At 61.9% G+C, this 13,032-nt stretch overlaps 1 protein-coding gene across 1 annotated transcript in view; it reads left to right on the top strand.

The window, feature by feature from the left end:
• The window catches only part of TMEM132E (transmembrane protein 132E), a 233,563-nt gene extending 222,727 nt beyond the window's left edge, over positions 1-10,836 (top strand). Inside the window, exons 6-9 of the mRNA XM_084651063.1 lie at positions 1,642-1,847; positions 4,495-4,774; positions 6,643-6,834; positions 9,144-10,836. Coding sequence (XP_084507189.1) covers positions 1,642-1,847; positions 4,495-4,774; positions 6,643-6,834; positions 9,144-10,190 — 1,725 coding nt within the window. The 3' untranslated portion in view covers positions 10,191-10,836. The remainder of the gene's footprint in view (positions 1-1,641; positions 1,848-4,494; positions 4,775-6,642; positions 6,835-9,143) is intronic.
• The last annotated feature ends 2,196 nt before the right edge of the window (positions 10,837-13,032 follow it).

Here is a 13,032-nt window from a genome sequence, read left to right as displayed (position 1 = left end):
TTTGCCTGTGGTCACACAGCAAGGCAGTGACGGAGCCTGGAGCTCCCCAAGACCGTTCTCACCACTGGACCATCTGTGCAACTGCTTGCTTGCTGTGTGCACGTTTGCTACGATCGCACACGCACATTGGGTAACTGCTGGTGCAAAGGCCTCCAATGTGGGGGCAGTCGGCACCTCCAGGGGCCGCTCACTACCTAGCAGGATCACACCCCTGGTTCCCAATCCTCCAGAGGGTCGAAAGCCAGGCAGGGCTCCGTCCCCTTTCCACACGCTCCACCCATCTGGAAATCAGGCCCAGCTGGTCTGCGCTTACTGCTCCTCCAGGCTCCTCCAGGCAGGGAATCAGCCCAGCTCCCCTTGACGGCCTCCTTCCGGCAGTAATGGAGCAGGCTTAGGCCCTGGGCTCTGAAAGCCTGCGCCAGGGGACAAGCTGCCCAATGGCGGCTCCCTGCTCGGCCACTGGAGGGCCCCGCAGAGCGAGACAAAGCCCCCCCTCTTCCGAAGGGGGCAGCATGCGGCCCGCATGGCACCCCAGCACCTGTGGCCTGAGTCACCAGGGACCAGAGGTGAAAGTAAGCTGGTACGCCCCAGTATGGCGTACCGGTAAGAGCCAGTGCACCGTACTGGGGCAGCCCGGCTTCCCCAGGGGGCAATGTAAAGTGGCTGTAGCCCCAGGCCCTTTAAATTGCCTCCAGAGCCCCGCCCCGCTGCTGGAGCCCTGGGGTAGCGGCTGTGGGGCTCCAGCGGCTATTTAAAGGGCCTGGGGCTCCCCTGCTTCTACCGCCCGGGCCCTTTAAATAGCCACGAGAGCCCCATCGCCACTACTCCAGGGCTGCAGGGGCTATTTAGAGGACCAGGGCGGTAGAAGCAGGGGAGCCGCGGGCCCTTTAAATAGCCCCCGGAGCCCCGGGCTACTGCTGCTTCCCCTTTAGTGCAACACCCTCGCTGACCACTGGGGGCGCTCTTGCAGTGCACAGCGGCCTTTTGTTCCTGCAAGTGAGCCGACCCGCCCGTGGCCAGTTCCAGCCTTGCACAGAGGCTGCTACCTGGGTACCACGCTGGACGCCGTCCCCTCGCTTAGCCCAGCTCTCAGCAGGCCGGGATGTGACACCAGATAATGTGCGGCTCCGGCAATGATTGGTTCTTGCTCTGACTGACCCATAATGAGAGCGGCAGTCTAGTGATGGTTTGCCTTTGCCGTATGGCGGATGTGTCCTTCCCAGCTCCTGGCCTCGGCGAGCCGAAGACAACTCCTGCCATTTAACGTCCCTGTACTGCCCCTTACTTTTCCTCCATTTAGCATTTGACCTATGGAGGTGAACGTGTCGGGGGGCGGGGAGAACAGGACACCCGCCTGGCAGGTGTTCGAGATCGGAGCTGCCTTCGTCTGCAGAGCCGCGGCCTCCGGGAACCACAGCTCCCAGCCATCCGCGCTCCAGCTGGAGCTGTACTCTCCCCAGGCCACACGCCGTTGGGGGTCTGCCCCCCACCCCCGGCTCCAGCCAAGCTGCCAATGCAGCGCCTTGGAGGTGTGATGGCACCCGCTGCTGCAGGGCTCGATCCAACCTGCAGCCCTGGGAGTGGCCGCAGGCCACCGGCCCCGCTGCTCAGTGCTGGTGCTTCCCTCCCTGTCCTCCCCAGGTGTCCAGCAGCTGCGACTACGTCTTTGTGAGCGGGAAGGAGACGCGCGGCTCCATGAACGCCCGGGTGACCTTCAGCTACGAGCACCTGAGCGCCCTGCTGGAGATGACGGTGTGGGTGCCCAAGCTGCCGGTGCACATCGAGCTCTCGGACCCCAGGCTGAGCCAAGTGAAGGGCTGGAGGGTGCCCATCCTGCCGGACAGGAGGTGTGCTCCTGCATGGGGGGCCAGAGGGGAGCTCTTGCCCCGCGGGCCGGGGCGCTTGCGGCCACGGGAGCAGGGGGCAGGGGACTCTGCCCTTGTCCAGCTTTGCCAGTCACAAATGCGGTTCCCACTGGCTTGGTGCTCCACCCATCTGGAAATCAGGCCCAGCTGGTCTGCGCTTACTGCTCCTCCAGGCTCCTCCAGGCAGGGAATCAGCCCAGCTCCCCTTGACGGCCTCCTCCCGGCAGTAATGGAGCAGGCTTAGGCCCTGGGCTCTGAAAGCCTGCGCCAGGGGACCAGCTGCCCAATGGCGGCTCCCTGCTCGGCCACTGGAGGGCCCCGCAGAGCGAGACAAAGCCCCCCTCTTCCGAAGGGGGCAGCATGCGGCCCGCATGGCACCCCAGCACCTGCGGCCTGAGTCACCAGGGACCGGAGGTGAAAGTAAGCTGGTACGCCCCAGTACGGCGTACCGGTAAGAGCCGGTGCACCGTACTGGGGCAGCCCGGCTTCCCCAGGGGGCAATTTAAAGTGGCTGTAGCCCCAGGCCCTTTAAATTGCCTCCAGAGCCTCGCCCCGCTGCTGGAGCCCTGGGGTAGCGGCTGTGGGGCTCCAGGGGCTATTTAAAGGGCCTGGGGCTCCCCTGCTTCTACCGCCCGGGCCCTTTAAATAGCCGCGAGAGCCCCATCGCCACTACTCCAGGGCTGCGGGGGCTATTTAGAGGACCAGGGCAGTAGAAGCAGGGGAGCCGCAGGCCCTTTGAATAGCCCCCGGAGCCCCGGGCTGCTGCTGCTACCCCGGTGGGGGGGCACTTACCTTACAGGGTGGGCTGGGGCTGGCTCTGACCCCCTCAACCCCGCCTTTCCGCCCTAGGCCCTGCCCCTTCCGGGGGCCAGAGCGGGCCCCAGAGTACTGGTAAGTCACTCGACTTACTTTCACCCCCGCCAGGGACCCTCATGCTGCCCCCAGCTCCCAGGGGCTGGAAGAGCGGCCTTTGCTGGGGTGTTTCTAAGCTGTGCAGACAGCTCACAGCTCAGCCAGGCTCCGAGCGGAGCGGAGAGAGGGCCTGGGTCAGTGCAATGCACAATACACGTGTGCACGGAGACATGTACACAAGCACACATAGCCACCTCTGCGGATGCACACACGTGGGTACACACTTCTGGGCACACACACACAGACGTACCGCCGCAGATGGGCACCTATCCAGGCACGCGTGCCACGTACACGCGTGCCCCCGGGTACACCTTCCCTCACCCCCAGATGCCCACAAGCACAGGCCAAGTCGTGAACGTGCATGGGACTACGCAGGTGCCCGCAGGGAGGCCCAGGTGCACATATTCATGTGAACACGCCCACGCCCACACCCACCCACTCCTTTCCTGGACACTGCCGTAATCCATCTAATAAATAATGTACAGTGCCCAGCACAACGGGGGTCCTGGTTCAGGACAGGTGCCTAGGAACTACCGTAATTCACCTGATATACAGAGCACATGCCTTACACACCCTTTCAGCTCCCGTGGGTACAGCGGGCCAAGGCCTTTTGTTCAGGATGCACCAATAGAGCTGGCCCTGGCCCTTCACATTAACCCCATCCCCTCCAACAGCAAATGCCACGTGCCATGGGATCTGCCGTCCAGGGCCACCTGCATCCAGAACCCTTTTGTCAGCCAGCTGCCCACACGGTCTTCTGCCCCCGGGGGTGGTTTGCTCTCTGTAGCAATGCTACTGCACATCTTGAGTTAGACACAGACCTCACTGCTGAATTGCAGCTACCTCTGGGGTGGAGCATGGAGGCTGCTGAACTGCACAGTGACAGCTGGAAGTGGGGGAGCATGCCTATATAGCGAGCCACCTGCGAGAGAATCATAGATCAGTCGGGCAGGAGGGGAAATCAAGAAGTCTTTTCATCCAAACCCCCTGCTCTGAAGCAGGAGCAAGTAAACGGGCTAGACCATCCCTGACAGGTGTTTGCCCAACCAGTTGGTAAAACCTTCAACGACGGGGATCCAGCCTAGGTCACCTGTTCCAGAGTTTGAATATTCTTAGAGATAGAACGTGTTTCCTAATATCTAACCTGAATTTCCTTTGCTGCAAACTAAGCTGATTGCTTGTCCTGACCTCAGTGGGCATGGAGAGCAAATGATCCCCATCCTCTTTCGAGCAGCTATTTACATATTTGATGGCTTTTATCAGGTGCCCCCAAGTCTTTTCTTCTCTAGAATCTGAACACACTCAGTTCTGTCAATCTCTCCTCCCAGGTCAGGTTTTCTAAACCTTTGACCATTTTTGTGGCTCTCCTCCCGACTTTCTCCAGTTTGATCACATCTCTCGGAAAGTGCGGCGCCCGGAACTGGACACAGCGCTCCATCTGAGGCCTCCCCAGCGCTGAGCGGCATGGGACAATTACGTACAACACTCCGGTTAATACGGCCCTTTTCGCAACGGCCTCACGCTCTTGGCTCCTGCTCAGTTTGCAATCCCCGATAGCCCCCAGATCCTTTCCGGCAGAACTGCCGCCTAGCCAGTACGCCATTCCGGCAATGCGTCCCTCACCGGTCTCTGGCCTCCATCACCTTGGTACCCGGTAGCTGCAGAGCAGGGGCAGCCCCAGCCAAGGCAGGGTGGCTGATCTGTCTTGTGCCCCCAGGTCCGTGCGGGAGAGCGAGGATGATGAGGATGAGGATGAGCGGAAGCAGAACCGGGGCTGCACCCTGCAGTACCAACACGCCACCCTGCAGGTCTTCACCCAGTTCCACACCACCTCCTCGGAGGGCACCGACCAGGTCATCACCATGCTGGGACCCGACTGGCTGGTGGAGGTCACCGACCTGGTCAGCGACTTCATGAAGGTGGATGACCCCCGGGTGGCCCAGCTGGTGGACAGCAGCACGCTGGCCGGGCGGGAGCCGGGCACCACGCTCTTCAAGGTACGGGCCCCTCACCCCCTTTCCTCGGGGCACGGGGAATCGCATGGCTGTGGAGCTGGAAGGCAGCGAAGGAACGAGCCCTGCGTGCACAGGGGTGAGTGGATAAGCCGGGGCCCTGTGTCTGGGCTCATGGGGCACTCCAGCTGGCAAGCACTTGCTAGAGATGATCAGGGATTCCCTAGGGGCCTCTGTCCCTCGGGGTTGAGCTAACAGCTGATGAAGCAGGGGAGGAAGTCCCTCTCTTCACCCCGGTGGGGGGTCAGGCTATTTCCTGCCCCTCCTCTCTCCAGCCATTATATACTGGAGGCAGGGAGTGGCCTGTACCAGGCTCCAGCAGCTGATGGCTAGGCCACCCCACAGCCCTGGCAGCATAATGGAGCAACTCACATGGGGAGGGACAGGTGCCCGCTCCGTGGCAATGCCTGGGGAAACCCCAGAGGGGCCCCGCCGTCCCCATGGGCTGCCTGAGCTGGGGCTAGTTGCAGGTAGGACAGTGGCCGTCCCTGATTGCAGGTGGGCTCAGGCTTGCAGCCTGGCTCTGCACATGGTCCCCGCTGGAAAGCCCCGATCCGGGTCAGTTCCACTCCCCGTCTCCCTAGAGTTAAAGGGGCGGAGGGACCTTTCACCCACTGCCTGTAAAAGCCTCCCATGGGCATGGGGCCGATTGGCCGATGCCGGGTGCCAGACGCTGTCAGCAGGGAAACGCTCCAAAGCTCCTTCCCCTGGAGTGCATCTCCCTTCTGCAGCCGACCCCCCGGGGCGGGGTTTGTGATGGAGGTACTGCCCCCTCCCCTCCTCGGCCAGAAGGAGAGGTCAGGCTGGCACCAGGCATCCGAGGGGCTGTATGCAGAAGGAAAAGGTGGAGCCCAGCTGGGATAGGCTCTGGATCGGGGGCCCTTTGCAGCTTTCCGGTCCAGAGGCCGGCCTGGGTGTGTCCGTTGCACCCAGAGGTGCATGTGCAGGGTGTTGGCATCCTGGGCTCGGAGTCCCCCAAAGAGGCAGTAAATGGGCAAATTCTCTGCCGTGCTGACGAGGGCGTCCTCCCCACCGTGGATGCCCGTCGCGCTGAGGTCCCCGTGCCCCAGAAGCAGCATCTGCCTGGCCAAGCCGTGCCTTTGATCCTCGCTCTGGCTGCGAATGTCATCTTGGCTTTGAAGCTCCGCAAGCAGCCGCCTCTCTCCTTCCTCCCTCCGGGGCTGGAGGGGTGACGGGGTGGGAGCAGTTTAAAGTTATCTCCTGAGCACATGCCTCCCCTGCGGGCTGGATCAGCCATTAACTGCAAGGCCCGGCGGCTCGGGCTGTAATTAGTTCTGGGCCTAGGCTCGGTTACGCTTTCCTAAGCGAAATTCCTGGTTTCTTCGACACTGGCTTCAAAGGGCCGAGCGTCGCAAGGTCAGTAGGGCTGCTGCCGGGGGGTCAGTGCTCTCCAGGAAACCCTGCTCCATGGGCGCGGTGCAGGCAAAGGTCGTGCCCGTGGGGTCATCTCTGAGGCCCTGCCGGACGCTTTTTCAGCTCCCCTGTGCTCTGGGGGCCAGTGATGTTTCTTGGCTGAGTAGGAGGCTAGGGGAAGGGGGGAACTGCAGCAGTGCTTTGTGGGAAAGGGTGGGCCCTCCTTGGCATCAGCAGGGCACTGCTGTGAGGGAGCTCGCAGCACCGAGGGTGGTCCCTCATTGGCGTTGGCAGGGTAGTCTCTGTGAGGGAGCTCGCAGCACCGGGGGTGGTCCCTCATTGGCGTTGGCAGGGCACTGCTGTGAGGAAGCTCGCAGCACTGGGGGTGGTCCCTCATTGGCATTGGCAGGGTGGTGCCAAGAGGTGGTGGGTGACTGGCTGGGCCATCACGGCCGCTCCCCGACCGCTCCTTCTTGCAGGTGGTGTCCCCGCTCATGGAGGCAGTGCTGGGGGAGACGGTGCTGACGGTGGCGGACGAGAAGGTCAGCATCATCGATCTGAAGGCCCAGGTGGTGTCCAGCCTGTCGCTCTCCCTCCATCCCAGCCCCGGCAACAGCCACACCATCATCGCTAAGACGGCCGCCCAGCAGACCCTGAACTTCTCCAAGCAGGTAACACAGGGCTCATGCCGCATGGCTCGCAGAGTGTGGGACTACACCTCCCAGCATGCACTTTGGCTCCCCATGGAGCACTGCATGCTGGGGCTTGTAGTCTCCCAGTGCCACACCCGCACATGGAGACCTGTACTCACTGCTCTGCCGTTTGGATGTGGATGTGTTTCGTTGGGGCTCATCTCATCAGCCCAGCGGAAATTCACCCCCATCCCATGTGATATGGCAGGACTGCTCATTTCTGACTGGGAGAGGCCCTGGCTCCATCTGGGGGCGGGATCCCCTATCTGCGGGGCCTCGGGGCCAGCTCACTCCTGTAAGTGCCCGTAGAACGGCGGGAGTTCCCATTGCTCTCATTCCGTGTAACCCCCAGCGCCCAGCCCCTCCTGGAGACCTCATGCATCCAGCTGGCCTGCAGGGATGACCCTGGCTGCCAGGGGCACTGTGGGATCTGCTCTGCCGGCAGAAGCCAGGGGCCTCTCTGGCTCCCCTCTCATTGATCCCTGGCTGGATCCAAGCAGGGCCAGGGCAGCCAATGGTGGGAGCAGAAGGTGAGGGGGTTCAGTCCTGGCCCCGTAAACCACCCACCCCAGATACCCTCAGCACCCACTCATCTGCCTACCCCAGACGCCCCCAGTTCCCAGCCACTGACCGACCCCAGATCTGCCAGAAACCCACCCCCTTACCCCAGGAGCCTCCTGCCCCACCCACAGCTGCCAAGCTTCTGGCAACTCTGTGTCCTGCTTGGGTCAGGGTGTATTGATTATATGCAAGTTATTTACAGCCATGCAAATTAGATCACTACCTAATTTGCATACTGGACTTTGCATCTGTACCAAACTTGCCCGCTATGCCTAGGAGCCCCCAGGTGAGGCATGGCCCTGGGAATCGTTTGCAGCAGTGCCTTGGCATAGCGCTGGCTGCAGGGTGCGGTATCCCGGGTCTCTTCACTGGCCATATTGCAGTGTGTAGCTGCAGCCCCCCTACGGGATCACCAGGGGCTCTGTGCGGTATGAGAGAGGCCGACTGAGCTCACGCTCTTTACAGAGACCTCAGTGCCAGTGATGGTGACGGGCGGGTGTCATGGGACTTCCGCTGAAATAAAAGATACACTGGGGTGAAGTGGGCCCGAGGAATGTAACCGGTTGGCACCGGGGGCAAGAGGGGAGGGCATTTGAAACCAATGCTTTCTCTCTGTGTGGGCTTTTTATAAGCCTGCTAAACAGCTCAGTCCTTTCAAACCCGTACTCCCACCTGGGGAGAGAGACAGAGGATGGGGAATGGATGGATGGTTGAAAAGATTGTCAGATGGATGCATGGAGAGCATGGTGGATGGATTCAGGGATGGGTGGATTCAGGGATGGATGAACAGCATGGGGGATGGAGAGGATGGGGGAAGGAGGGAGAGAATGGATAGCGAGCATGGGGGACGGATGAATGGATGGGGAATGGATGGAGGGTTGGAAAGCATGGGGGATGAATGATTGGACAGAATGGGGGATGGACGGATGGATGGATGGGTGAAGAGCACGGGGAACGGATGGATGGTTGGAGACCATGGGGGATGGAGGGACGGGTGGATGGTTGGAGACCATGGGGGATGGAGGGACGGATGGATGGTTGGGGAGCTTGGGGGATGGAGGGAAGGATGGATGGTTGGAGACCATGGGGATGGAGGGACGGATGGATGGTTGGGGAGCTTGGGGGATGGAGGGAAGGATGGATGGTTGGAGACCATGGGGATGGAGGGACGGATGGATGGTTGGAGACCATGGGGGATGGAGGGAAGGATGGATGGTTGGGGAGCTTGGGGGATGGAGGGAAGGATGGATGGCTGGGGAGCATGAGGGGTGGGTGGACAATGGATGGTTGGAGACCATGGGGGATGGAGGGACGGGTAGATGGCTGGGGAGCATGAGGGGTGGGTGGACAATGGATGATTGGAGACCATGGGGGATGGAGGGACGGGTAGATGGTTGGGGAGCTTGGGGGGTGGAGGGACGGGTGGATGGTTGGAGACCATGGGGATGGAGGGACGGATGGATGGTTGGAGACCATGGGGGATGGAGGGAAGGATGGATGGCTGGAGACCATGGGGGATGGAGGGACAGATGGATGGTTGGGAAGCATGAGGGGTGGGTGGACGATGAATGGTTGGAGACCATGGGGAATGGAGGGAAGGATAGATGGTTGGGGAGCATGGGGGATGGCCGGACGATGGATGGTTGGAGAGCGTGGGTGATGGAACGATGGAGGGACAGATGGATGGATAGATAGGTAGATGCCCATTCCCCGTGTTTGTTTTGCAGGAAGCCCTCCTGAGCATGTGGGTCTCATACAGTGATGGCACCACAGCCCCCCTCTCCCTCTACGACCCCAAAGACTACAACCTGGTGGTGAGCAGCCTGGACGAGAAAGTGGTGTCGGTGACCCAGGACCGGGCCTTCCCGTTGGTGGTGGCGGAAGGCGAGGGGGCTGGCGACCTGCTGCGTGCCGAGCTGGTCATCTGCGAGAGCTGCCAGAAGACCAAGCGCAAGAGCGTGCTCTTCACGGCGCTGGCCAGCGTGCGGGTGCGCTTCAGCTCCGAGGAGGACCCCACCTATGACTATGGGGATGCCGGGCACGTGCCGAGCAAGCCGGGGACCTCGGGGAGGGAGGAGAGCGCGGCCAGCACCACCCTGCGGGCAGATGTGGAGAGGAAGCCGGAGCCCAGCCAGGACAGCGGAGCTCCCAGCATCCCCCACACCACTGAGGACTTCCCCACCATCCCCACGGGCTTCGTGCAGGTGCCGCGGGGGCTGACGGACCTGGAGATCGGCATGTACGCCCTGCTGGGCGTCTTCTGTTTGGCCATCCTGGTCTTCCTCATCAACTGCATCGTCTTTGTGCTGAAGTATAGTCACAAGCGCATCCCGCCCGAGGGCCAGACCAACATGGACCACTCCCACCACTGGGTCTTCTTGGGCAACGGGCAGCCCCTGAGGGCCCAGAATGACCTCTCCCCTGCGCCCGAGAGTCCCGGCAACCCGCTGGAGAACGTCCAGACCTGCTGCCACGGGGACCACCACAGCAGTGGCAGCTCGCAGACCAGCGTGCAGAGCCAGGTGCACGGGCGGGGAGACGGCTCCTCGGGGGGCTCCACCAGGGACCAGAGCGAGGACCCGCTCAACTCCCCCACCTCCAAGAGGAAGCGGGTGAAGTTCACCACCTTCGCCACGCTGCCTTCCGAGGAGCTGGCCTACAACTCCATCCCCATCGCCGACGAGGAGGACCTGGAGTGGGTGTGCCAGGACATGGGGCTGCAGGATCCCGAGGCGCTCCATGACTACATCTGCAGGATCAAGGAGATCGCTTAGCGGGCTGCCGCGCCCTGTCACGCCACGCCAGCTGCTGCCCGCTGGCCAGGGCCCGAGCGGATACCCCAGACCCTGACCACCAGAGCCGACTTTCGAGACTCCCCTCCCTTTCCCTTTCGCTCTCTCTTCCGCGCACGGGGCATCCCTTCTGCCACTTTCTTTTTTCTCTGAAAGGGAACAAGTGTCGAGCGAGCCAAACCCAGCGGGGTGAACCCCGGCGTCCCGAGGGAGCAAGGGGCCGCCTCTGCCTTCCGCCCACTCACCGCCAAAGTGCCAAGGTGCCTGCAAGCTGCTTGCACAAACCCCGGCCCCCGCCTGGTGCCGTCGAGGGGAGCTGGTGCAGCGGGAGCCGCGGAGCCCCGTGTGACGGGGGAGACACTGGTGGGGGTGGAGGAGCCAGAGCAAGAAGCTGAGATAGAGCAAGAAGTGGGGGGGGGACGGGACGGGGGGCAGATTCAGACCTGGAGCGGTACCGGCCGGCGTGGCGGGCTCCACTCTCCACGTGCCCTGACACTGCCTTGGCCCGCCCTGCGAACCACGGACCGAGCGGTGCGGCCTCCGAGCGCGCGTCGGCCAGGGAAGACGAACAGGATTTCTCTGCTTTACTTTGTTGCACAATAATGTTGAATAAATATACATTCAGGGATCCCCCCCGACGGGCCCGGTCCTGCCACCGGTGTCACGGGACACGCTGCTCCGAACGCTGGGGGAAGGGTGGGGAGGAGCGGGCAAGGGGCCTGGCTCCAAGCTAAGGTACCTCGGGAGTGCCCTGGAAAGCTGGAGCGAAGCCACGTGGCTTTGGCCCAGCCAACCCAGCTGCCACCAGCCCTGGGGAATACGTGGAGCGGCCACGGCCACTCCCTTTGCTGTTCCGAACCAGAGGAGGCCAGCGCCCATGTCTGTCCCTGCTGCTTGTGCCAGGCCCTGGGCTCCTCGCTCCCGTCTGGGGCCTCTTCCCTCCGCAGCGAGCTTCGCTTCTGAAAAGCCAGGCCTGGCATGAAGCCGGGGAGGGGAGGGAGTGGGGCCAGGGACTCCGTTGGCCTCCGAACCCAGCCACAAAGCTCCTGAGCTGCATGGGAAGCTAAAGCTGAGGTTCTCGGCCCTGGGCCAAGCGCTTCCGGCTTCTCCCAGCTCCTCCTCAGACGGTCCCGTGCCCACCCCCCGCTTGCAGTTCATAGTCTCGGTGTGTGTGCCTTCCACAAATGGCAGCACCTGCGGAAATGGCCCCAACCGGCCCGTCAAGGGTCCCTTCAGCCGGGGCGCCCCAGGCATGGGGGCCAAGACCGCTCGCCTCCCACCCATGGCGGGGTATGGGGTGAGCTGAGCTCCCAGCTAACCGGCTCCCAGACCACAGGCTTCGCGAGGATGCACTGCCTCGTGTTGGAAGCACGGGCCTGGGCGTCAGCTGCCCTGGAACCCAGTCACGAGCCTGTGGATGACTCGGCAAGCTTGAGCGAGTCACCCTCCGTGCACCGCCCACACCGTGCCTCAGTTTCCCCTCTGTACAACATATTACAGTGGTTCTTCTTTGGCTCCGCTGTCCCTCCCCGGATTCAACAGAGACTGTTGTGGGAGGGAATTTGCTCACTTCTCCAGCTTCTGCCCAGGGCAAGCCCAAAGGCTGAGCGATGGATTGAGACTTCGCATGCCAAGTAGCAACTCCAGATGTGGCCCACTCCCTCACATCCTCTGGGAAGGGGCAGCTGCTCCTGGGGAGAGGTGAAGGTGCCACCCCGAGAGGGGTGGGGAGCGGGTCTGAGTGAGCAGTTCAACCACAATGCTGTGCTCATAGGGCCAGGCCTGGTCCCATCCTAGCTCCCCCAGTAACAGCCCCGTGGGGCCTCCCAGAGCCAGGCCTGGCCAACCTGCAGTCATAGGGTCTCTCCCTGCCGCTGCCTCGTCACCTTGAGGCCTCAAGCATCTGACCCCCTCTGCCAGGGAGCCCGGAGTCTGGGCCTCTCCCATCGCCACATTCCCATGACTCTCATTGCGGGGCCTGAGAAGACGCACAGTGCATCTCCCCAACCGCCTCGCCCCGCAGGCCCCACCATGCCAACAGCGGTGCCTGAGCAGTGCCCCGTAGCGCACATCTGTGCTGGGGGTGGCTGGCCACATGCCCCCCCCCCGCCCCGACCATACCAGGCAGTAGACACACTGGCACTGACTAGCAGAGGGGCAGGAGAGAGGAGCTGCTCATGCCAAGGGAGGGGTGTTATCTCTCAACTGGGCTTTACCCACCACTGTGTCTAATTTTTATTAAATAAATAAAAGAGAATAGGGGGAAAAAAGGCACTGGAAAGGCGGGAGCATTTCTCTGTTGGGTTTGTGTAGCGTTGCTCCTTCAGCCCGAGTGGTCTAGCCAAGAACCAGGGCCTTGCGGGGGGTTCTGTCTGTTCGGAGGAGATATTGGTGAGAGTCAAACTCATGGTGGATGCTTATTTAGTCACAAAGAATGTCCACACGCCATCCTGTTCCCTGAACACAGGAGCCGCAAACAGCAGCAGGCAGTTTCGTGCCTCAGGAATCCCCACGCCTGCTCCCCCAGCCAGCTCTGTGCCCAAGAAGCCATGTGTCTCTTCTGCCTCTCGGGATCATACTGACAATCACCATCAACACACTCCGCTGTGATTGATATCCTATCCCCTGTGTCTGCAAGCAGGGAACCCCACTCAGCCTGCCTGGCTCATCTCTGAGCTGCCATGTGCCTTGGGCGGTCTCTCCCTAGTTGTAGCTCTCTTTAGTCCATAAAGGGATTTAATTGCTCCTTGAGAGTGAAAACCTGTTTGGCCATACCTATTGACATTACCTAGGGGCTTGTCGACACATGGAGGTCATCAGGAAT

This window comes from Lepidochelys olivacea, assembly GCF_965140295.1.
Source record: "Lepidochelys olivacea isolate rLepOli2 genome assembly, chromosome: 17".
NCBI lineage: Eukaryota > Metazoa > Chordata > Testudines > Cheloniidae > Lepidochelys > Lepidochelys olivacea.
Note: the sequence above shows the minus strand (reverse complement) of the source record. Positions and strands in the feature narration are given on the sequence as shown.